This window comes from Zonotrichia leucophrys, chromosome 23, assembly GCF_028769735.1.
Source record: "Zonotrichia leucophrys gambelii isolate GWCS_2022_RI chromosome 23, RI_Zleu_2.0, whole genome shotgun sequence".
NCBI lineage: Eukaryota > Metazoa > Chordata > Aves > Passeriformes > Passerellidae > Zonotrichia > Zonotrichia leucophrys.
In genome coordinates, this window is record NC_088192.1 from 117,940 (window position 1) to 143,636 (window position 25,697).

The following is a 25,697-nucleotide window of genomic DNA, read 5'->3' on the forward strand; positions in this document are numbered from 1 at the left end:
AGAACCAGCAGCAGTGTGGTACGCAAAAATTATGGTGTATAAACAGATATTAAACTGTTTCTCTCTGCACTTTGGGTTTGAAATCAGGGATTTTCTCTTGTGCTGAATTCCCATCTCAAAAAGCTTGTGGAAGGTGCTGACTCCTTTGCAGTGAGAATTATCCCCTGAGGTCCCTGGAATTACAGGCTACTGCAATGCCATCTAAATCTGTCACCTTATCAAGAGCAGGGCTGGCTGGCCTCTGGGCACTTAAACTGGTCCAAAATCCCAGGTGGCCCGTGGCTACACCAGCCCCCACATCCTCTGGGTGCCTTCTTTGAGACAGCCCAGACACTTTGTCATTAGCAACCCTGAGGGCTGTTTCTGCAGTAAATGAGCTCCTTGGATCTTCCAAAACAATTCTCACCTTCCTCAAGGGAACAGAAAAGAATAAAAATAAAACCTCACCAAAAAATCTGCAGTTCTTAACAAGATCAGCCCTTAAAAAACAAAAAAAGAGAGAGAATCAAAGCTTGGAAACGAAAAGCTGACTTATCCTTTAATAACAGAACTTTCCTGTATTTATGGAGATTTCTGGTTTGGCACAAAAACATCTGCTCATTTAGTGGGTGTTATAAGTATCACTTCTATATTCTGGCGATGCTGAAACCAAGAGGCCCGGTTTAGTGGTAAATGAGCAGAGAAAAACGTTTTCCATGACTTTGAAACCCAAATTCTAGTTCTCACTGGTGTGTAGGGCTTCACCTCTCCACTGCGCGTGGTCACCTGCAGTCCCTGTGTTCTGTGCTGCTGGAGCCTGCCCTGGCAGTGGCAGCACCAGCACCATTCCAGCTCATTCCAACCCTGCACAGAAGGCAGGCCAGCACAGCCTGCAGGTCCGTGCCCAGCAGGAAAACGACCTGGCTGGAATGGCCACAGCCAGCGCCTCAACTACGGCTCTTCTGTCCCCCTTCCAGGGTCCTTTTGGTTCCTGGTTTTACCTTGCAATTTATCCCACTGCTTAAAACCAAGCTACAGATAATCCCTTTTAAGCACCCCACCCCACTTGTGTTTAGAACAATCACCACAGGCTATCACAGGTGTAAAATGTAATTTTCAAGCCAGAACTAATTACTCTCTACAAATATGATGGCCCAGAGTAGTCTCCATCATAGAACGACATCGTCTCACTCAATGGCAGATCCTTGATGCCAGGAAGGTGTGACACAGGGAGGTCTCCTTTTAAACTTGTCCTTGTTCTTCAGTTCTTTTCCTAAATATCTGTTTAGGGATGGGCTTAAGGGATCCTTGCTGTGGAGGAGTGAATGGTTTCAGGAGGCAACAGGCTGTTCATTGTCAAACTCATTAAAAAATAACCCAGCACTGCCACAACACGCTGCCCCAGACGCCACCTCCCAACATTAACTCTAGGAAGCCTGATCAATACTTTATCCTGAGAAGGAACATAAGAAAAAGCTCTGAACAGGGCAAGGGTGCCAGACTGACACACATAATCCCATTAGAGTTATCCAGAGCACTCAGTTTGCTCAGTTATCTGAGAGATAACAGGATTAACTCCATGTTCAACATAATTTCAGCGTAATAACTGCGGAATCACTCCTACAACCCTAATGTCATTGATTCAGCAGGGGATTCCCATCATCCCCCCACGAATTCCAGCCTTGAAAGCCCCTTCATTAGCGTCAGCATCGAAGTTAATTACTTGGAGAGATTTTCCTTTCCTCTCCCAAAGCTAAATGTAACTTAACCCCTGCAACCTTCAATGCTTGGGCAGAACAAACCCGTCTTCCCTGCAAGAAGGGACCCTATTTATTTTCCTAATCACCACTTCAGTTTCCAAGAGTTAATGTTAAGACCAAAGAGCTGGAGGGGAGAAGGGCAGGTTTTTTCATAATTTTGGTTGAATTTCAACAAAAAACGTGACAAAGGCTGGTTACAGTCCTCTCAAGGATCAAGGTCCAGCCCCAGATCCCTGCCTAACTCTGCCTTCCTGGGGAGAGGGGGTTGATCAGCCAGCCAGGATCACCACAGAGCCTCCAGCAGCATTTTCCTTGCCAAGCCATGACTTGCTGCTCACCCTGGAAACGAGCCCCTTAGAGCAGTGGGGCTGGGGAAGGAAAGGGAAAGCACACAAAGCAAGCAGCACATAGAGCTGCTTCCAACCGCACGGGGGAACAGAGCACAGGAACCAGGACGTGTTTTTATAGGGGATTTTCTCATGGAGTGCAGAACACTATTAAATTCTACCTTTCAAGTGCAGTGGGAGGCTGTGCTATACCAATTAGGCCAGTGTTGCTACGCTGGCACTGAGCCTAACATGGTGCCAAATCAGACCCCACTGCACTGCCTATGAAAGCCACTGTCCACAGCCACTGCTTGGCTGCACTGTCATGGTTTGTCTCTTCTACCCCCCCAAAAAGGAGAAGGAGGGCAGAAATCTCCTACAGAAATTCAATTCTCAAAATTCTAGAATGGTTTGAGTAGAAAGGGACCTTCAAACTCATCTCGTTCCATTCCCTGCCACAGTCCACTATCCCAGGGTGCTCCAAGCCCTGTTCAACCTGGCCTTGAACACTTGCAGGGATGGGGCAGCCACAGCTTCTCTGGACAACCTGTGCCAAGGCCTCCCCTCCCTCACAGGGATGGGTTCCTCGCCAACACCGCACCCAAGCCTGGCCCTGGCAGCGGGAAGCCGTTCCCCTGTGCTGTCCCCGCTGTCCCCCTGTCCCCACTGCCCCCCAGCCCCTCTCGCGCCACTTCCGGCCCGGCCTGCCTTGGCCCGGCCCCGCGCGCCCTCTGGCGGCCACAGCGGAGCTCTGCGGCCCCCAGAGCCTGCGGGGCACATTTATCGGACAAATTTATCACAACCCAGACAGCGAATCCTTTTGAAATCTTAAAATCTCTACTTCACAAAGCGAGACAAACTCAGGCTGGGTTGAAGAGCCATGTTCTCCCTAAGCAAGTCATGGTTATCCACTCCTTCCACACAGCTGGATGGGCCCAACCTGTAAAAAAGCCACCTGGTATCTCTGGTTTCTTGTTTGTTTCAGGAAACAAAAGACACCTTCAGCAGCCAGAGCCAGGGCTCCTTTCCAAGACAAAGGAGAGCCAGGCAGATAAAGCGGTGATGTCAGCAGTGACAGCATCCAAATGTTCACACTGGGACTGCACCTCGGGACCAGCCTGAGGGCCTGGGAGTAGCTTTGTCCAGCCAACAGCTCAGCTGACACTGGCAGCCACAGCTCACAAAGGCAGCAAGATAATGAGAACATTCGGTATTTTGTTTTTAAAAGACCAGGTTTACCACTCAACCTGGACACATTGCTCCTGTGCGAAGAAACAGTAATAACAAAAATCACATTTATACTAAACTTGCTTGTGCCTGGTTCCAGGCAGGCTCCTCTTCTACTCCCAAACCCAGTAAAATCAGCTACTAAAATCCCTGGACAGAATTTACAGGCAATGTTCCAGGAGCAAGGTGAATTTAAGGTCCAACAAGTTGAAAGGAAAACTAGAAACTCTGGAAACCTACTGCCCTGCTCCATGCCCTACTTACTGAGCCACAGGAACTCCACACTCACTGTTTCACAGCAAATCATCCTGAATTGCCCAGAGGATCGACTACATATCCTACAAGGTCTTATCTCTTCACACAAGGAATAAGATTGTTCAATTCTGTCATGAAGCATTCCGGCAAAGACATTTCTCACTCAACATCAACCTTTGCCACTACCTTGCTCCAACCAGCCTGGAGGCCGAGGCATCTCCATCCCAGCACATCCACAGCTGAGCCAGGAAAGCACAAACCCAGCAGAATTAACCTCTGCTTTCCCCCAGCCAGAGATATGGGTACAACTACAAGACCACCTTCAAAAGTCACTCAAAATGGGGTGTCACAGCATCACGAGGTCTCTGGCAGGTCAGCAAATAATCTCTGTAAAACATTTGGCTCGTAGCTCAGGAGGGAAAGGCACAAGAGTTCAGACACCTCCTCAACTTGTTCAGGGAGGAATTATTGGGTATTAATTTTCAGAAATGCCACGCTAACTAGAAGGATGGCTGAGCTGAACCACTTGCAAATACAGCAGGCAGAAAAACAGCACCAACATGCCATTGAGTGCCCCAAGCACCCTGACAGCACTCAGTACATTAATTACACTAAGAACTAGAACAAATTTAAGAACAAAAGGCTGTCAGGACAATGTCTCAAAGTATTTTGCTAACCTGTCAAGTGCACTCGACTTATTTCCAGTAATGCTTTCAGGTAGGTAAGGAAATGCTCTGTGCTGCACCTTGTTTAAAAGACAAATGCTTTCCACTGAGATCAGTTCCAGACTCTGGTAACCTGCCTAAGGAACAGCAGGAATTTGCCTTTCTCCCTGCTTGCAAGTTAGTGCACATCAAGGCAGGGTCGTGAGCAAATTTTAAGCTGCGTACCTGTTCTAGAATACCATGTATGGACAGCTCTGAAACTTCACTGCAGCTGCCCGGAGACCTGGCTTCCACTCGTCCTCAGGGATGAGCATGAATTAAAATCTGAAGACAACAGCAAATTTCATTTTTAATTAGCCAGGGCAGTGAGCCAAGGAAGGCTCCCCCACCCACCCACGGCTGGCGGAGGCTGACAGCTCAAAAGGATTTACGCTTCCCTGTGCATTCCCAATGGCCATTCCAAGCACACCAGCTCAAACAAGCGCCAGCCATGCAGCACTGTGAGTGCAGTTAATATCCAACCAGGGAAGGACAGCAATGCACACAAAGCACCAGGCTTGAAGGGAACAAAGGGCACCGACTTGGACTTCAGCTCAGCTCCATCTTACCTCAGCTCCAGGATCAACCCAGTAGTCCTGAGCTTAGCACTTGGAGAACAAATAGCCATAAATGCAGAGGAATTTCAAGGAAATTATAATAAAAGATCCATCTTTTTATTCTGTCTTTAATACAGGGCTCTTGGCTTCCAGCACTGAGGAGGTAAAGCTTCGTGACCAGCCATGGGGATTGTCTGTGCATGCAAAGATCCAGGACGGATCCTCCATCCTGAACTGGCACTGCTCAAGTTGCTCAGAGGGAATGGGGAAGTAACTTCAGTAAAGTTGGCAAAATACAAACAGAACATAGAGCTTTTCACATCCCAGCACTCATCAGAACACGCACTCTCAGAAACCTCAAAAGGCTCCAGCTCTGTGTCTCACTGATCTAGCCAAAAAATGGGGTTCAAATGCCCGTGAAAAGGGACACAAAGCTTTGTGATGGGAAAAGAGGTGGCTGGTGACAGTCCCAGCCCTGGTGAATGAGGAGAGCTCACTGACCACAATGGCTGGGAATGGGAGGGACCTTGAATATCTCTCGAATATCTTGCTCCAGCCCCTGCTGCGGCAGGGACACCTTCCACTAGACCAGGTTTGCTGAGAACCTCATCCAACCTGGCCTTGATGCTGCTCAAAGCCATCCCAGTAATTGAAGCTCTAGGGACTGAGAAATGGCCCTGCTGTGCTGTGCTGTGTCCCAGGGCTGAGCAGGAGCTGCCACCTCCACAGGCACAGCTCCAGCCTCAGCTGCCAGTGCCACACTCGCTTCACCTGCCACCCCCTCCACAAGTCATCTTGCGCAATTTGTTTGCCACGAGCAAATCAGAAGGGAAAGCAATCACCACAGATTAAATGTGCGCCTTACAGCCTGACAAAGGGGGCACAGCAGTTCTTGCCACCAGGACTACAAGCACATTTATGCAGGAGCTCTTGGCTCGCAGATGATCTAATCAGGCCCCAAAAACTGGCCTTCATCTGCCTCATCAAGCATACTGCCCTGCTGACAAGTAGAACCATTCCCAAAGCTTTCAGGATGGCATCACTGACTGCACAGAATAACCTAGAAATATTATTTACGAGTTAGAATCACCAACTGCAGTATCACAGTCCAGAAGATGTGGGGCCAATATGCTGTGTGGATACCGGTTTCCCATGGTGCAGGCAAGAGCTTTCATGCAAACCTCGTGTCAATGCCAGGGAAAAAATGGGCATTTAACTCCTTTCTTATAGCCGTTTTAGGCAAACAGATGGAAGAGCTCTTCAAGGCAATCTCTAAGCAAAAAATCTGTGAGTTTTAGTCCCAACCATATCCTTGCATCAGTTAAACCTACCAGCAATGAATTTGATTGCTTCAGGGCAAGCACTACACACTGCCTAGAGCAAGAGATTTAAATTTTAATTAAAAAAAAATCCTGTATCTTCTGCAACACAGAGCAGCCTAAAGGAATAAATATAGAACAACAGGAACAACCAGAAGCTGATCCTCCTTTATGCCTTGCCATGTGCCTTGTTCAAACCAGCTCATTGCTTCTGGCCTCTTCCTTATTAAGAAAGGGGATGTTACCTGTTTTCAAGAACTCAGGATAGCCAAGAGACCAGTATTCCAAGTTTCACAGATGGGAGATTCCAAAAAGATCTTCCATGTGTACAGAGCTTCAGTCAGATCTGGTGCACACCACAGTACAAATGCAGCTGATGCATCTGCCAAACTACATTATTTCCTAATCACCTTCCACACTTGAAATGAAGACACTAAGTTTAAAGTAATCAATCAGGTTCTTTATAATGCGTAGCCAAGGAGGACAGGTCAGGTCCATAATCTGTGGTGAGATACCTAAGACTGTACTCACCGGCGTTCTCCTCCATTCCTCTTGTACACTAGTGTCCAGAGAAATTCCTACAAAAACAGGAAACAAAGTCAACACACAAATTAAAATTCCAAGTGAGAACAAAGCTCAGATTTACTTTTATTTCTCTGTCAACTCTGCTCAGCCTACACAAAACCAGTGCGGAGGGAACCTAGAGCAGAAATCCTGCCCCAAACTAGGAAGAGTGTGACATTGTCACCCCTCATGGAAGGCATAAGAAGCTTCTAATCACACACATGCTGTAATGGAAAGAAAAGAGAAACAAAATTAAGGTGACATAATTACAAGGCAGCAATATTTGTTCCCAGGGAAAACATTCCACATCTGCCTCTTCAGGAAGGGATGTGCCTGCTGTAAAAGGGAACAGCCTACTGCTTATCTAGCAAAGGCAGCACAGCACGTGCACAGGAAGTATTTCAGATGTCACACAGCGTGAAGGCACTTCTGAACATACTGGGGTGGGGGAACACAAAAAAAAGGAACCAGGATTTTAGTAGAAAAGACACTTTTTTTCTGGAGCAAGTTCTGAAATGAGATGCCAGGGGAACTAAGTTTGGGGAAATCACAATGTGTCTTGATTTTGACAGATTCTGCAGCACAGTAAAAACAGGCTCATTATTTTAGAAAAAGGGAGGTTCTGTCCTCAAAATCTTGCAGTTCAAACTTAGACCACCGGAACTGGACATGTCAGCAGGAACAGCATGGGGTGACTAGGGAAGAACTACAAAATCAGGTTGTTCCAGTGCTGAGGAGTTGAAGCCAGCCTTTATCAACAGCCCACTTCTGCCTAACCTTCTCCTCATGAAGCCCAGGCCAACTCATCCTCTTTGACCCCAGCACAAAGCACAGTTTGGTGGCTATAGTTTAACGTCACACCAGCTCGTCATCTTCATGTGACAACGTGCTGAGTGTGCAGCACGTGCTCAGCTTGTTCAAGAGCATCCCAGGGCTGCAGTGCCAGCGGGGACAACCACAGCACACCATCCATGGAAGCTCTGCCAGTGGGGCTTTTCAGCTTTGCTTTGCTCAGCTGTGTGGGGGAAAATGCTTCTTTGGATCAGACAACCATGCTCCAGGCTACTTCTCTCTGATGTAGCTCAAATCCCATCGCAGCGATGTTCTCATGGAAGGGAGAAACACCTCAACAGAGCCATTAAACCCTCAAAACACAATTGGGGATCACAGCTTTACACAGCTTAGAAAAAGGAACAAGTATCTGTACGGGCAGCAAACAAGAACATCAGAAGGTTTTGATTTCTGAGGCAGACAGCCACAAGTTGCTCAGGAAACACCCTCAATCCCTCCAGTCTAATCCATTAACACTGTTAAAATACAGCTTTCACACACATTTGGATGCATGGTTTGGTGCATCCACGTGTTGCATCAAGGACACCATTTGCAAGAACTGGAATGAATGAACGACAGAACCATTCAAGCTGAAAAAGCCCTCTAAGATGATTAAGTCCAACCACGAACCCGTGTCCTCAAGTGCCACACCCCCGTGTTTTTGACGCTTCCAGGAATGGTGACTCCAACACTGCTCCGAGCAGCCTGTGCCATGCCTTGACAACCCTTTTGGTGAAGGAACTTTCCCTGATATCCAACCTAAAACTCCCTGACACAACCCGAGGCTGTTTTCTCTTATCCTGTCTCTTACTCCCTAGGTGCAGAGCCTGGCCCTCATCTGCTCCAGTCTCCTGCCACGGAATGCTCCCCCACTCAAGGCAGAAGAGCCACCACCATCCCTGCCTGCCCTTTCAAGCACACCCTTGTGGGAAAGGAAAGCAGAAGGGAAACTGAAACCGCCACCTCAAGGCCTGCTTGAACCTCAGCACAGATGACAGCAGTGCTCTCACTGCTCCCCAGGAGCTGGGTTTGATTTGCCTCTCAAGGGCACTGCTGCACAGGCTGCGCCGAGCTCTGCACTGCAAGGGGCACGTTTGTGCCCGGAACACTGATCCTGGCAGCAGCCACTGCTGGACGCTCACTGTGCACACCCCAGACATCTGTCACTGCCCCATGGCACAGCTGGGAGCACCTCGGCCTGTGCTGCAAGCCTCTTTCTGAGCAGAACACTAAATCCACAATATCTGGTTATCAACAGAACCAGCATAAGAGGCACACTGGGGGAAAAAAAGCAATGCCAGGGTAGAGGAAGAAGGAGCAAAGTCTGCATTCCCGCAGCACTGCCTGCACTAAGGAACAGGAACTTCTACCAGAGAATGGATTAAGCAGCGCAGATCCTGCTGCCAGCATTAACTACGACGAGTGGCTAACCGGAAAGCTGTATTCTGGAATGATATTTGAGATAACCCACTCCACAGAACAGAAATATGCTTTTATCCCCTACTGTCATAGGTTTCCCAGATACCTACTTCTGAGAAAACTTGGCTTTTTCATTTCCTCTAGCATGACATGCCACAGCTCTCTGAATATTCATGTCCTCTGAGTGCCCTACATTCCCTGGGCCTGACAGCTGTGTGAAATTCCTGTTCCTGAGAGCCCCGCTGCTGCCGGCACAGCTCAGGACTCTCCCCTGCCCCTCTGGTACTCAGGCCACCACAGCAGCAGAACCACGTCTTTGTCTGCCTCAAGACTTCAAACACTTAGCAGCTTTTTCCCCAGCTCTTTGTACCACTCTAAGAATATATTCCTGTTCCATTGACCCGGCTCTGAACTCCTGCAGAAAGGCGATGGCTTCTTTCCAGCTAGGCAGCTAATCCACACACAATAGAAAAGGACTGTTTCACAGCAATGCTGGAGTGTTTTTACCCTGTTTCTTCAGTCTTAACACACTCCCTGTGCACAGGGAATTTTGTCTTTCCCAGCTCTGTCACATTCTCTCCCAGCAACACAAACCAGCCCAATTCCAGATTGTGGATCTCCTCCCATGCCCTCCTACCCATTCCTTGCACCAGCACCAATGCAGCTGCTCTGGGAACACTCAAAGCTGACCTGATGCACACCAAGCACATCCAGAGGAGTGGGCTGGGGATGACAGGACCTTGACAGGACCACGAAGCTGCACACCAAGGTGCCACTGTTTGCTCCAGCCTTGGGCAATCCACATCCACGAGCCTTACTGAAAGCCCTTTTACAGCTTCCCTCCTTCCTCACCATCTCATTTTCAGCAATCCTTACCCAGACCTCTGGAACATTAAGCATGCAGTTTCTTTCAGAATGAAGCTCATTAGCTGGACCCCTCTGTCCTCACTGCTCATCTCCTCCAGTAACATGAACAGCTTTCTTCAAAAGACTACAGCACATTTCCAGAAGTCCAGCTAAAACCTAAGCCAATGTTGGTTGTTTACCCCAACTAAACTAGAAAACTGACAACTCTTCCAAGCAGAAGTGGCACATTACTTCTCCACAGTGGCTGCCAACAGGCTTGCCTTAGGCATGGAAACGCAGTTTCCATGCTGGCTCAGCTCTAAATCACCATCCCAGAGAGGGACACGACAGCAGCTGGGCAGCTACTACAGGGCTTTTACTGTAATGAGACACAAAACCCAAGGCTCTCTTGGAAAAAAATGCACGTGGGGGAGAGAAAGGATGCTCTTATAACTGTTTGGAACTATATCCACCAGCTGGAGGGAAAGGAAGGGTTAACAAATACCCATAGCTTGAGGAACATGCTCCTGCATTAATATAGACCATGACCCATGAAATTAAACAAGCTCACCTGACAACTCCCAGATGATTATTTATTTTGACCCAATATGGTGCTAGTAACAGCCAATAAACAAATATTATATTATTGCCATTTCAGCCCTTTGCTTTACACTCCTTAAAAAACTACATTACTGCAGCAGCACCCAGAAGGCTCCCACTGGGGCAGATGATGAGAGCCCAGCAAAGGGCAGATGCTGCCCACAACAGCTCACCAGCATAACAATACAAAGCAGACACCAGGAATAAGGCCAGCTGGGAGATGGCAGCCAGGCACGGAGCAGTCTCTGCTTCATCACGCAGAGAACGTCCTGACTCTTCCTCCCTGATCTGCCAAACTCCACTTGAATGGTTGATCCAAGCCATCAGGGCTCTCCCCAGCTGCAAATGTTTCTCGAGGGCCAGACTCACAAACCCTCCCCAACTAGCCCATGGATCTGGCTGCCCATTCCTTTTTATAAATGCAATTTCAAAAATAAAATCAACATTTTATTCTCTCACCAATAATTACTCCTTCCAGGAAGACAGATGAGTGGATTTTTGCAAAGCTGAGATAACTCCACCTAATGCCATGGGTCTGTTGGCAATGAAACTCCATCAGGTCCTCAGGGGGAGGGCTAAAGAAACTCATTTCATCTGCCAGCAGTGAGATTAAGAGCATGGTATGATAAACAATATTAAAATTCTGTTCTACAAAGCAGAATACCTCAACGGCACCTAAGTATTCTCCCAAAGGAGAGATTATAGCATGGGTGCACAACTGGAGTTTAAGTATTACAAGGGAAATTCTTAAAAAGCCTGAATAGATCAGCCATGCCAAATGCCCTAGTACAGATTACAAGACAAGGTGTAAAGGTATAATTAACCTCTTGTTGGATAGAGTGGTACAAAGGGGAAGAGATGCACAAGCTCCTTTTCAATTCAGTGGATGACAAAAAGCTCATGTATTGTTCTAACTCCATCTAAAACAAACCAGCTCCATCTAAAAGTCTTGGTTTGCTCACATGGTTTGAGCATCATTTCATGGTTTCTGCAAATTGCTGGAACAACAAATGCTGGTTTCAAAATCCTTTGAGCAGCCTCGGCTGACCCAGTTTGTTCTGCACTAATCACACACTGAGCAGTGGAGAGGTCAGTTGGAGGGAAATCAGAATATTCCTCCTCAGTAAAACCACACAGATTAAACCCAGTTGTTCTGCAGCCTAATGTGGCAACATGCCAATTAATGGGGTGTACCACTAATTAGCAGCCCAGCAGTTTCACTCTCTTTCCAAGGATCCCAACACTAAAAGCATTTCTGCACTTGTTGGGAAGCAGTGGCTTTGAGCAGGAGCACAGCAGCTGGTTAGCACAAGGAATGGGTTTTGTGGAAGAAGTGGAAAAATCAGACATTAGCATAACAGCTCTATGTGCAATTTAAACAGAAAATTGGAAAAAACAGGACTGAAAACCTCAATACAGTTCATATTACAGTCAATGAAACCGGTGGCTTTTTGTCACAGATTGAACATTTGATAAGTGGCTCCCCATGCAAACAGCAAATGTTTTCCAGCAGCTCGGTAGCTGCCTGTGGGTGGCACAGTAATATAAGGTTACCAGAGAGGAACTGGAAAGGGAAGGGAGCTGCATCCTCTAGGGCAGCACCACGGGGAAGGTGAGTGGCTTTTTCCAACACCTGGGCAAAAGCAAGCCTTAAAAGTACTCCCGGCCATGCTGCGCAGAACACTGGAGTGGGACTCCCGACCCCACAGCCTTACTGCTCTAGCAAAGAATCTCTGAGGCTGGAAAAGATCTCCAGAATCACTGGGTCCAACCTGTGACCACTCACCACGCTGCCAAGCAGAGCAGAGTGCCACGTGCAGCTGTTCCTCGAGCACCTCCAGGGACAGTGAGCAAACCTCTCATCCTGGACCCACCGTTCCGGAGAGCAGCTGAGGACTGCGGGCTGCACGCACCAGCTGAGCTATAATAATCTGTGTCGGTTCTGCAGCACACCCCCAAAACGCACAAAATAACAGGGTTACTTATTTACCTCTGGCTTCTGGGGTAAAATTCAAACCACTTCTGCCTTCATTTTGTGGTTTCTATTTTCATCAAACTTTGAATAAAAACTTAGCAGCAGAGTACTCGCTCAGTGCTGTGGTCATGCCCCTGCAATTATGACTCGATAGACAATTTCATTTGCAACCACCATTTCCTCCCCAGAACGAGGCCACTTTTCCTCTCTGCCACTGCAGAGCCCATTTGAAAAGTGTTTCTTTTAGCCTCTGTTTAAAAAGTGAGAGGAATGAGCTTAACCACCATCAAAGCACTAAAATGAATTTGTTAGAAAGCTCACCTGACCTCCCAAAAATCCAGCAGCAGCAGAGCTGAATTTGCAATCCTGCCATAAGGGTCTTTCCCAAAGCACCCTGAATGCCCAACTGCTTCCTGGGATAAACAGCCCACAGGGTTTGTGCAATCAGATTAAACTCCATGCCTTCTCTGCTGCACGTTCCAGCACATAAACCAGGCATCTGTAATCAAATTCCACAAAGGCAATGCAACGTTCCCACTTGAAAAAATATGAGATACAGGAAACCTATGCTGTGTTGTCAACTCACAGACCAATGCTTTTAACTGGGAACAACTCACCCGTTTGAAATTAAAGCTCTTTCTGAATCAACACTCTGGAATTACATCACTGAATCTATAGGAGCATTACATTTCACCTTTTGAAGCAGATTGTGCCAAGCGGTTCAGGTACTTTTAAATTCAGTTGTAGCATTATTTTTTTCTTTCACAGACTCACTAGCATAATTTCTAATTATTTCTGATTAAGATATCAAATTTCCTTGAAGAAGCCCTTCTCAGGCAATTATTTTCTTGCAAAGCTACAGCTTTAATAAAAAGGTGCCCAGGCTTTAACTAGGACAGTAGAGAAATTAATTCCCACTACTGATCTGGCAGTCTTTATAACATTAAGTGTAGGCAGCAAGGCATCCCATTGTGAAAATAAGCTCATAAAGCTTCTGAATGAGAAACAAAAAAAAAAAAATCTTTTGTAGTTCTCATGGTTGTGCACAAAGTTTATGAAGCAGCAACACTGATTGCCTGGGGATGGTGCTTAGTGCAGCCATCTCACCTACTGGGCCAAAGTTGATTTTAATCTCAGGTGGAAGCTGTGCCTTTCCTACTGCTCTTACAAATGCTTTCAGGCAGGGACACAATCGCGGAATGGTTTGGGTTGGAAGGGCCTTTAAAGATCATCTAATTCCAACCTTCTGCCATAGGCAGAGACATCTTCCACTAGACTATGCTGCTCAGCACATGGTCACTCATCTTTTAGGTTTTGGTCTGATATACTCCTCCAAATAATCGTTAATTAAATCTTAAATGGGATAATCTTAAAGACAGTAATCTCCTGGAACTCCCCCAAGAACAGGAATGTTTCAGCTCTCTTCTCTCATCACCACTCTAACTTTCCATTAGAAATGACATTTTCCAGCCAACACGTTTAGCTGCATTAAGAGCTCAACAAAACTATCAGGGCTTCTTTCCAGCCACAAAAGGACCTTCCACAGTAACAATGGTTGAAAAAACACCCAACTGAAGCGACAAATCTCTCCTTGTGCCCTGCAGGCAGGTTAGCTGACCTGGGCCAGGAAGGCAACCAGGAAAAAATGCTCTTCTGCAACTGTGCAAATTTAAGCAAGGGAATCATTATAACACTGAGGAGCAGAGAGGACTTTAAAATTAGAGACAACGTCAACGTCTCAACATTCTCGAGGCGCAGGAGCTGAGGAAATGCCGTGGGATGGGCTGCATTAACAGGAAGGGTGCTGGACGTGGCTCTGCGTACGCAGCATGAGGATCCACAAGCAGAGGATGCTCCACAAGACACGCCTTAGGAGCACTCCAGGTACATCCAGGAGCTCCCAGCCCTTCCCTGCACAGGACCCAGAGATCTCACAGAGCAGCTAACCCAGCCAAAACCAGCCTGGTGCAGAAGCAGCTGCCTTGAATGCAGTTCAGTTCCTCAATTTGTCTGTCACGTGGGCCACAGCAGTCGCTGGAGAACAAGGGAAGGGAGCGAACGCACAGGAGCTGCTCGGCAGCCACAGCACCTCTGGAAGTTCACACAGCTGCAGCCCCACACAGGGCTGCAGTGGGCTAGGACTGGGCTGGGGGGACATCGAGTCAGCCTTCCCAGCACCAAATAGCCTTGAAAACCCAACAGAATCACAGATCCAGCCCACTCCTCTGTCCCTTGTCCCACTGCAGACACCCCAGGGAAGGTGCCACCCTTATCTCCCCATGCTGTTTGATCACCAAGCCATGAGAACCCATCCTGCATCATCTCAGAGCATCTGTGACAAACCAAGATTGTTTACTCATATTTACAAGATTATTTATCTGCTACAAAACTATTCTTAAACTCCTCCAGTACACCTAGAAGCAAAACCCTAAAGCACCAACTGATCCCAAAGCAGCAGGATTTCTCAGCTCTCTGTTTTGAAATAAGCAGGACCTCGCTGATCATAACTCAAGGGCAGGCACTACCCAGGAATTCCAGTTTAACCAGTTCCACGCTTTCTACCCCTCATTCCTCCCACTTTCTTGGAACAATGGGCAGCAACAGAACCCTGCCCCAATCTATACCAGAATAAACAGTTCTTGGGGATGAAAAGCCACCTGCTCCCCCCACACGGTTAAAAGCATTTCCAAATTCCAGCTCTCTCCCAGCCAGCACAGATGGACACACCAGGCACAGACACCCGCTTTGCTTCCAGCACAGCCTTTGTCCTGCTGAGACACAAAGCCGGATGGCAGAGGCTGCCTCCATCAGAGCTGTTTTGTTAAGGGATCACGACATAAACCAGCAATCCTCCAGCCACAAAAACAGTTCAGACTCGCTCCTAGCACACTTAAATTGCAATCTGCTAAAACACACAGGCACACTCTGGCTTTTGGGGACCACATCCCTCCACTGGCAGATCACATCCTGAGATCTGACTAATGCATCACCTGCCCCACATGTCCCCCGATGATTAAATTTAACATGGAACAGCTCAGTCATCACCAGAGATTTTCACTTTCTTGCACACCCTACTTATGTCCAGGGCAATTCTGCAGAAAGTAAATCACTTCCTTTGCAAAGGAAGTGATGGCCCCAAGAGCAGGCAATAAAACACTAAAATGGAGCCTGAATTCTGCCTTGCTCCCTCCTGCTGGACCTGCCCTGTAATCCCTCAAGTGTGGTGGTATTTAGGGTGGCCTCAGATTCACAGCAGGAACAGGGCTAGGCAAACGGAGGCCACCAGGGACTGCTGAATACTCCCTCAGACACTGCTGCCTTTGCAAAGACAGAATCAGCACAGAGGCTTTCTGCAGTGCACACCGAGCTCCAAAAGCAGCAGACACCGACACTGCCTTCCCTGCTCCTGGGCTTGTGGTTCCTGTGCTGCTCAGCAAGTCTGGCCATCTGCAGAACGCTTCCATCAGGACCCGGCTACCCACAGGACAGATCCCTGCAGAGCCAAGGCAGAGCTGTGTCCCACAGCCCTCCGCTCCACACTGCACTGCCCTGGCGCCACTGCCCTGGTGCCCTCCTGGCACCCCAAGCACAAGGGAAGAGTTTCTGAGCACGCTGATCACGCTGCCCTAGACCAATTTTCCAGTCCCCTCAAGTGTACAGGGCTCTCTAGCCACAAGATTCATTCATCCTATCAGCTCAGGAACTGCTTCTGTCATCTTTTGCCTTTCAATTTAGCTTTCTCTGAAGACAAATGCTAATATCCTTTACAAAAAATCCAAATCTGATCCAAAACCAGACACATCACTGGAATGAATCACACAGCATTATTAATTCTCCCACCCATCAAAACAGAAATGTCTCACCTTGCAAAGCAATTGTAGTGGTTGCCCAGGCTCACAGAAATCTGTCCCATCTGTTAAAAATCTGGGTGCACTAAATGAGACTATTTGACAAACACTCTGCCGCAAGGCAGCAAACATTTCACCCCACAATGGCTACTACAAACGTAGACAGTGATTACAGGTAGCCGAGCTAAGTTGCTATCAGCCAGCACAAACACAGCCTCCCAAGAAAGAATTCCTTTTGAAGACTGAGCTTGCAGAGACACTAAATTCCAGCATCAGGCCTGCAACTGTGAGAAAGCTTCACAAAATTAAGCTTGGAAGATCTCACACTCCAAACTGCTACAATCAAAAGCAGGGAACAAAGTGTTCCTGCCTTCAACACTAACAGAAATGGCATATAAACCAGGACCTCCACTTCACCTGCACACAGCGTGCCTAACAGGCAAAGCCTCTCCGATTTCCAGCTCCAAGGGACACCCACAATAAAAAACAGGAGCCATTCACTATGAAGGAGGAGGCAGGAATTGCACTCCCAGAGCTGAGCAGTGCTGGCATCCACCACCCCAGCTCCCCATGCACTACACTCCCAAGCGCTGTAGTGCTGCATTTTGGACAGCAGGTTAACCCCACACATTCACTTGGGCAAAAGTCAGCCTGCTGCTGCTGATCCCCACGCACGGCAACTTCAATACAACAATTTTCAGCATTTCAACATCTCTGACAGACTCCTGGCAAAGGACACGGTCCCCTCCTGTTTAATGGAGATACAAATCCATTCCCAACACACTCCTGTTTCAACTGAAATAGTTGTCACAAGCAAGTGACATGCCACATCAGAATGGGGATTTTTGATGAGTAAGCTTTATTTGCTTCTAAAGTGCTCACGCTCAAAAGAGGGCAAGGATGAAGAGAGTATGATCAATGCAGGCAAATATTAAACTGTCACACTTCCCCAAAAGCAACCTCAACACCAGCTCCAAATGAAGTTTTGTTGAAGCCAAACTCATCAGCAGCACTGTCAGCCATTCCCAGAGAACTCTCATCCCACTGAGGGACCCAACAGGGCCCTTCTCCAGATCAACATTCTGATCCAAGTTCAAGAACACAACATATTTTGTAGGACACCAGAGAAACGCAACATGTGGCTCTAAATCCACACAAAACAACTACCCACATTATCTTGAGGATGCAAATCAAGCCCCTTGCTGCTGGCATTAAGAATGAAAACTGCTTCCTGCACCAAAGCCACCTTGGAAATACCGAAGAATTAAAGAATTTGAGCTTTCAGTACAACAGGACCAAACCACAGTCACATTATGAGACAACAAGTAATATCAAACCCTGAGGGATGCATTTGTGGAGAACACAGGAAGACTGAAGTCTACAATCACAGGTTTAATTATCTTAAATGATAATCAAAAGGTAGTAAGATAAACATTCACATCAGCATAAGGAATCCTACTCTGCATTTACTCAGCAGTGCAGCCACACATGACAGGACAAAGCAATGCTCACAATATAATATTAAAAATAGTGATACTATTAAAATGAAAGAGCTGTTTCAGTACTCATTACATGTACCAGAAACACAGAATTGCCTTCAATGTTATCCCCTATGAAATGACTCTGCTCACCAAGAACACAGGAATGAATCAGCCACGACATTCACGTGAACCCGCAATGGACTAAGAGCAAACTCCACCTGCTTGTTAAAGATTTCACTGCTATAGAAACTATGATTAAATACACAGAGCCATGAATCAGCCACCTGAAATGAAGGTACACCTCAGCAGGCACAGCAGCACCCAGCACACTGACAGTTCAGTCACCACCGGCCCCCCAAAACTGTGACATTATGCAGAAAAACAGCTTTATCCAGACATTTCAGCTCCCACAAACACTTCATCTTTCTTACCTTTGGGGCTGGTTGTTTTAGGGGCTCTCTTGGTTTTGGCAGCACTTAATGCTGCACATGCCTCTTACAGGAACAGCAAACAGGCTCCAAATCCATTTTGCCACAACTGGATAAAGCAACTAAAACCAAAGCCCTGCTGCCTCTGGACCAGCTGTGTCCCTGCCCTGCAATTCCAATCAAGCCCAGAGAAACACGGGAGGAAGATGGCAGGGCTTACCAGCAGTTCCTCTCTCTAGTCCCTGAACAAAGTGGATTTAAAAGAGGTTTAATTTTCCCAGAGGCTAATGCTCTCAAATCTAAATAAATCCTCCAAAAGAAGAGATTATCCATAAATTTACTAGTTAGAAATGTTAATGTATCCAGTGCTTATGCAAGGACTGCTGCTCTCCATGCAACAGTATCACCTATACAACTCCATATTAAAGGAGAAATGAATTTCTGGTAGTTTCTCCCCCACCTCCCTTTCCATGCTGAAATGCAGCCCAGCAGCTTTTATAAATCCCGCTTCCCAAGAGCAGTGGGAATTTACTGTAGAATCAAGGCAAACTTTTTTTTTCCTATTTCACTGAAAAAGCTCTCAAACATCTCCCCTTGCAAAAGCACTTAATACAAAAAGCAAGATCCACAGACAGGAAAGCCCAGTGTGAACCCTGAATATGCATTTAAATGAAAACATTGCAGAGTTAAAACATTAAATTACACATTCACAAAATACAGGACAAGGTGAAAATCAAGAAACAATTCCTTGAACACAGCTGATGCTGGACTTACCCAACATACCCAAACACTTCCTCCTGTTATTCATACTCTATTTACTGAAGGGCCCACCTACACACCATATGACACAGAACAGGATGGGACTAGACCAGTAGAACCTGGCTGCTAATTATGGCCCTTAAGGCTGAGATGAATTAATTTGTCCCTCTAGCTATAAACAGGAGGATGACATCCTCACTAACCACAGGTAATTTTGGAGAGGATAGACAGAAGGATGAAACAAGGAAAAAGTGACTTGCCTGACATCAAACACCACAACAGCAACATAGCTGGGAGCTAAACCAGGCCTCCTGTCCACCTGAGCATCCTTATTTTCCCCAGACTCACAGTTGATAAGTAGAGAGAACACAGTCATTAAAATACAGATTGATGGCTTCATTTGGAAGCTAGAAGCAGATGTGGAATAATACTGGTTAGTGTAATCACTAGTGTCACATTGATTTTGGGGATCCAGCAGCCTCATAACAATCCTTCATCTCACAATTATTTGTTCTCCTCTGGCATCACACAAACACCCTGTACAAGGGAACAAATCTAGCAGGAGCTGGACTCCATGACCCTGATGGGTTCCCTTCCTACTCAGCATATTCTATGACTCTGTAACAGCTCTTCTCCTGCTTCTCCTGTTTCACCTGGTTTGCAACAGACACTAAACTTAATATTGCCAAAAATAAAAGCCAAAATTTACTAGCACAAATCTGACATCACTATTTCAGTAATTATCCTCCTCCTTAGTCCCAGCTGATAAAGATAACCTCATCAGCACAAGGTCATCCATCCAGGAACACAGAGCAGATATTCTGTGGATCCATCCAGATTTCCACTGTCAGCATTGCAGCAGAGCAGCTTTAAAAATGCATTTCCACAGAACCTGATGCAGCCAGCAAAGACCAGCTCAAATCCTTCTGACCTTGCCCCCATCCCTGCTCAAACCCACTTAAGCCTCCCCTGCACTGGGATCCAAAGGCTGGCAGGTGTTAGCTGTACCTGCAAACCTGCTTCCTGTGGATCTTGGCACTGCAGCAAACCAGCAAAAACTTTTAGGCAGCTCTGGAGAGGAGAGGGATGGATAACACACCAGCAGCAGCACTTCTGTGCATCTGCAGGGGAGCTCTTGCCAACACAGCAACAGCAGTGCCCAAAGCCCCTTTCCAGCAGGCACAGTGAGAACGGCCGAGCCCCCGACCTACAGCAGCGAGTTCAGCTGGTGACACACATCCCAGACCTGATTTTGAGTGGGACAGAAGGATTAGTCAAGAGAACACAACCTTCAAAGGCATGTGACTACAGCCAGAGTCCCCTGAACACTGGCACAGTGACATGCTTTGTTCAAAGCTCAAATCCTCCAAAGACAACAACCTTTGGCTTTATCCCCCGTCCACAAACACCTCTGGAAGCTTCACCTCCATGAGCACAGCCTGAGACACAGCTTGTGATCCCAACCTCAAGGCCACATCCAGCAATAATCTCTTTTTTTTCTAAGTCACCCTCTGCAACACAGTGTTTACACAGCGAGAGGTCTGAGCATGGCCCACCACTAAACACTGCGCAGACACCAAACGAGTCAGTGCCTCGCAAACTTTGATCCAAGTTTACAAACCAAGGCTTTCCTGTATGATTAGGGCCAAACTTTTCTTGATTACACCCTTAAAAGCCAAGGGAGAGAAAAGCACATTAAGAGAGGTTCACCCTTCCCAGACAAGTGTGAGGTGATGAAGGAAGCCCATATGGGGCAGCCTACAGTTTAAATCAATGGTGGGGATTAATCTTGATGTATTTTAAACAACTGAGTCTGTGGCAACACAGCTGTAATAAAGGGGTTAACTTTTGGGGTTTGGTTAACTAAAGGAAAACCTTTAGGTACTGGCAGCCAAGAGATTCCTGCTTTTAGCAGCGGCTTTCTGGAGCTGACAGCGAAAAGGTTCAAACCTCTAACGCCAGTAAACTTTACCGAAGTCCAATGATCTATCCTAAAAGTGTTTCACAAGGCACCAACTGCACAGAAGTGCCAGGCTTGCACAAATCGACCTCATCAGTATGCACCTTGTTTTGCCCCATGACACTCAGCAGCTGCGGTTAATTAGTCCTTGATAATGAATTGCCCATCACAACTGCACGAAGCTGGTAGGTGAGCGATTCCTAGCTGTGCTTTGGAATCAGTATGCAAAAACCACAAACACTAAAGAGTAAAGTTAACAATCTGTTTACCCCTTCCCTCACTCCTCCAAAGCTGCTACCAGCCAAAGGCTCAGGGAAAAGAAATAATAAATCTATTTCCGGGGTTCAGCAGAGAGAAACCATTTGGACCGCTCTCAATTTTCATATCTTTGCCACCAGCGCTTTGTGTTATTTCTCTCAACTCATTCAAGTTAGGAGATGAAGCCTGCTCTTTTGGCTAATAGCATTTAAAGCCTCTCTCTGGAGATAATGAGTCCTCCCTCCCCCATCCCATCCCCAGCAGAAAGAGCAGAGATTCACCAATAAACAAAGAAATTCAGGCAGTGACAAGCAGGGTATGGCTGAGACCAAAGCTGCCTCTCGCCTCCCTATCTCAGCACAGCTGAGGATCAAAAACAAGTGACACCACAAGCAATAGGATGAACAACACAAGAATTTTCAGATTAAGGGCTTCGTCATTTTGAAATCAGGAAAACAGCAACTCCTCATCTACAAGAAGCAAAATACCAATGTGTAATCACTACATGTTCTGCCTGGTCACCTTCCAAGCCACACAAACCGTCCTGAGTCATTCAAAATCAGCAGATAAGAGCAAGAACTGGGAAGGCTGCAGCCTTTTACCTCTGGTTCCAGGCCTGTCACCCAGCCACTGGAAAATCACACCAACCTCCACACCTCAGCTCCTACAGTACGAGACACAGTAAATCCTCTGGGCAGAGGAAAAATGACGGGCAGTCAGCAACGGGAAAGCACCTCTGCTGAAGGCTGACAAACTTCTGCTCAGCTGTGTGCCAGCTCCTCCCACGGAATCTGCCCTTGGATTGAGGGGCACAGTTTGGAAGGAGTTAAACTCAGCCATGGGGATGAGCAGCCATGCTGGCTGCTGCATTCCTTGCCTAACCATGACCCCACTGTGCAGGGAAGAACTGGGAATAGTTATCACCGCAGCACTGACACGTCAGCAACAGCGACTAATTAACTGATAAAAATAGATCTCTGAAAGGGCTTTTTTCCCCTCGACACAAAGCCCAGGCCCAACACTGCTACAGTTGCACATACATTAGTTTTCTACAGGCTCCAAACTTGCCAGCAAAAAATAAAAGCATTCTCACACTCAGAAAAATAAACCCACCTGGCATTTGTATGCAGAAAATCACTGCTAAAGGGAACTCATTATGAATGACCTGGAGCATCTCCACTCCCACCTTAATGGATGCAGGAGCAAGATGATGTCTTTGCCCCCAATAGTCCTACCAGCTTCCCTGCAGCCTAAAGTTCCAGTTTTGCCTGAAAAATGACGTGTTTTGACGTAATCCAAATGATCCCACTGATATTTGCAGCTTTCTTCACTCATAGTATCATTGAGACCAACCAGAAAAACCCAGTTCTGTTTTAAGCCCCCCCCCCTACATACCCAGACACAGGTTTTGTACAGCCTGTAACTAAATATTCATCACCAGCTAATAAACCTGCAGGAACCACAGCCTCAGCAGTTTTTAATACATAGAATGCTGCAACACATGCCAAACACAATGAAATTTGATCAAAATAGAAGCCATTTGTTTAAATACAAATGATTTGGCTCTCAAAACTGTTATCAAATTGAACTGGAAATGAAATCAGCCAGTGGCTGAATGAAGTAGAAGGCTGTACAATCACTGATGCAGCAGCATGACAACGAGGATGCAATCACATCCCCTCGTTTGTGGCACTGCCCCACGCTCCCAACAGGACTCCCACTCCATCTCCCAGGGGCTGAGGACACTCTGTGCCTCAGACACAGCTCAGTCCCTGATAATCCACAAAGAAAATGCTCCTTGCAAAAACACTCTGATATATTATCAGATAATAGAGTATCACCTGGGAAGGGACACACTGGCACGTTTGAAACCACCTTGACTTGGGACAGACCAGCGCAGTCATTCCCAGCACTGCTGGCAAAAACAGGTTTAATAAACCTACTCTGAATGAGAAAGGGGTTTTGTTACCATCACTGTCCAGATACTCAGCTTCAGCTGGTGTAACTGTGACAGTCCCTCACAATCGGCCTCATTTTGGCTCTATTTTGCCCTTTCCTTCACAAAAGGGAATTTAAACCATGTAAGTTGCCAATTTTAGGTATTGTCTACTCTTGAAAGCAGTTTGGATTCATTTAAAAGGTCTGCTTGAAGAGCACCAGGCACTCCTGAGGAAATCACAGCAGGGAGAGGAATCCGGTTACACTCCCTTGCATCTTCTGCAGCACATCAAACTAACTCAGCTGAACATCCTTTACCCACCAAGAGTGGCCTGGGGAAGCTTCATCAATCCCCCTCCCTGATCCTGCACCGGACTTGCTTTTGAAAAACACGAGCATCACGCAACTTCAATGTTCAGTTTATTTCAGCCTCAGCTGACCACCGTCTCGCTTCATTTACTTTTTTTTGCAGCATTTCAGTGCCAGAGAAGGGCACCAAGCCCTCGCCTACCTCCACCTGGACAAACACAAGCCAATGCAAGGCACAGAGGTAAATAATTCATCTGCGTGCAAACAGAGGGAAAGAACAATTAAGCCAGAAAGCACAACGGGGACGTTTCAAATTTCAGTCAACATTAAGGCAGGAGAGATCAAACAAAGAAATACCAACGGGGCTGCCTCAGAGGGAACTTTGGGGAAGCTGGAAACACTCACGGCAAGGCACGGGAGGGCGGCGGGGACGCAACCCGGGTTTTACCGGAGCGCCAGCCCCAGCCGCTCCGGGTTCCCGAACCGCCCTTCGGAGGACAGCGGCGAACTCCGCTCCTCGCGCTCGGAGCCAGCGAGCGGCTGCCCGGACGCCCCCGGCGCGGTGCCCGCACAGCCCCGGCCCTCCCGCGGCATCCCCGGGGCGCCCCCGCTTCCCCTCCGGGACCGGGACCGCCCCCGCCCCGCAGCGCTGCCCCCGGGCAGGGAGCAGGGGGCGGGGCAGAGCCGAGCCGCGGTTCTCCGGCCCGGGGCGCTCCGGGCCCGGGCTCCCCCGCGTTTCCCCGGCCGTGCCAGCGCTCCCGGGCCCCCGCCCGCCCTCACCTGCCGCCGCCGCCGCTGCTGCCGGGACGCGCCGCCGGAAGCCGCGCGCAGGGCATGCCGGGAAATGTAGTGCGGGCGGCGAGGACGGGGCCCCGGGACGGGAGGACACGCCCCCCTGGGCAGGAAGATACGCCTCCCGGAACGGAGGATACGCCCCTCGGACGGCGAGGACACGCCCCCCGGAACTATGGGGATACGCCTCCGAACCGGAGAACACGCCCCCCGGACCGGGGACGCGCGGGATTTGGGGTCGGGGGATGATGAGGTGCTGGGAGAGGTTGGACGGCGGCTCTGAGGCCATGGAGTGACTGGCGATGGGGGTTTGGGGTGGGAGGATGAGATTTTGGGGTCAGGGCGTGAGCGGACTGTGGGGCTTCGGCACCGGGTCCCGAGGCCCGGCCCCGGGCCGGTCCCACCTGGGCTCTGTGATTGTTCATTTCAGCCCATGCAGCGGATCCAGGTGTCTGCCTGCACCTGTGGGGAATGAGCCGCCCACACTCAGGTGTTTCTCATCTCCAGCCCCACGTGAACCCTGCACAGCGAGGGCAGCTCAGCCCCAGGGATGCTGCCTTTGCAAAGCACTTCGGGCTCCATCAGTTGTAAAATGTTCCTTCAGCACAAATTATTATTATTATTATTATTATTATTATTATTGCCACCACTATTATTTCCTGATGCTTTGATGTGTGTTAAACACCACTAACACGTTATGTTTTTAAATTGAGGGCAATTGCAGTGAGAAAAAAAAAAAAGGCATTTATTGGGATCATAACTATCAGCTACAGGTAGGGAGATTATTAACACACCTGCCCTGCAAGAGAACAGTGAAAGCTGTGGATAAATTATAGATGTGTACACAAATTGCAGGCTTTAGTAATGCACTGAATGAAGAATTTATTGGTTTATAATTGTGACAAACTGAAAAAACAAAGGGGGTTGAAGTGATGCAATGAGCCAGGGCAGGGGCTAAAGGAGACCCGAGGGCTGGCTCAGCTCCCCAAGCCCCCCAGGTCCCCCCAGTGCTCTCTGGAGCTATAGGGTGACACCCTGAAAGAACAGCCCTTTGTGGGGGCTCTGCTCTTATCCCCACCAGGAACTCTGGCACAACCAGCACAGCTCAGGGAGCCCTGTCCCCCTGCCTCAGTTTCCCCCAAAAAGCTGCCCTCAAACCTCTTTTCCCCCAAAACAGAGACTCTGCCCTGGCATCCCCAGCAAACTCAGGCCCCCCTGCCCTCCCCGTGCTCCCCTCCCTGCGGGGTCCCGAGCAGCCCCAGAGCCAGACCTGGCTCCTCAGGCACTCAGGGAAGCCTCAAGGCTCACACACCTTCCCTGCAGCGCTGGCCCCTCCCCAGGATCTTATCAGCAGCTCCCAGGGGCTCCTGCCCACACCCTGATAAGAGCTGGGCTCCCCATCGTGGGCTTGGGGTGTCCTGCTGCCCCCCAGCCCCACTGCAGAGGGTCAGAGCATCCCGTGGACACACACACGGGGTGAGTGCCGTGCCTCCATCCTGCCTTCCCAGGAAGGTGCCACAGCCAGGAAAGACTGGCAGCAGCCACCACAAGGAGAGTTTACT

General features: G+C 48.1%; 1 protein-coding gene across 4 annotated transcripts in view; it reads right to left on the reverse strand.

Moving 5' to 3' along the window:
- The window catches only part of PHACTR4 (phosphatase and actin regulator 4), a 49,456-nt gene extending 25,272 nt beyond the window's left edge, over window positions 1-24,184 (reverse strand). Inside the window, exons 1-2 of one of the 4 annotated variants that reach the window (XM_064731456.1) lie at window positions 24,124-24,184; window positions 6,659-6,705 (exon numbers count right to left, since the gene is read on the reverse strand). In XM_064731456.1, the coding sequence (XP_064587526.1) occupies window positions 6,659-6,674 (16 nt within the window). In that variant the 5' untranslated portion in view covers window positions 6,675-6,705; window positions 24,124-24,184. Of the gene's footprint in view, window positions 1-4,437; window positions 4,537-6,658; window positions 6,706-23,748; window positions 23,899-24,123 lie in introns of those variants that run through there. The other 3 variants (XM_064731461.1, XM_064731457.1, XM_064731458.1) reach the window with 3 other exon arrangements.
- Between the last annotated feature and the right edge of the window lie 1,513 nt (window positions 24,185-25,697).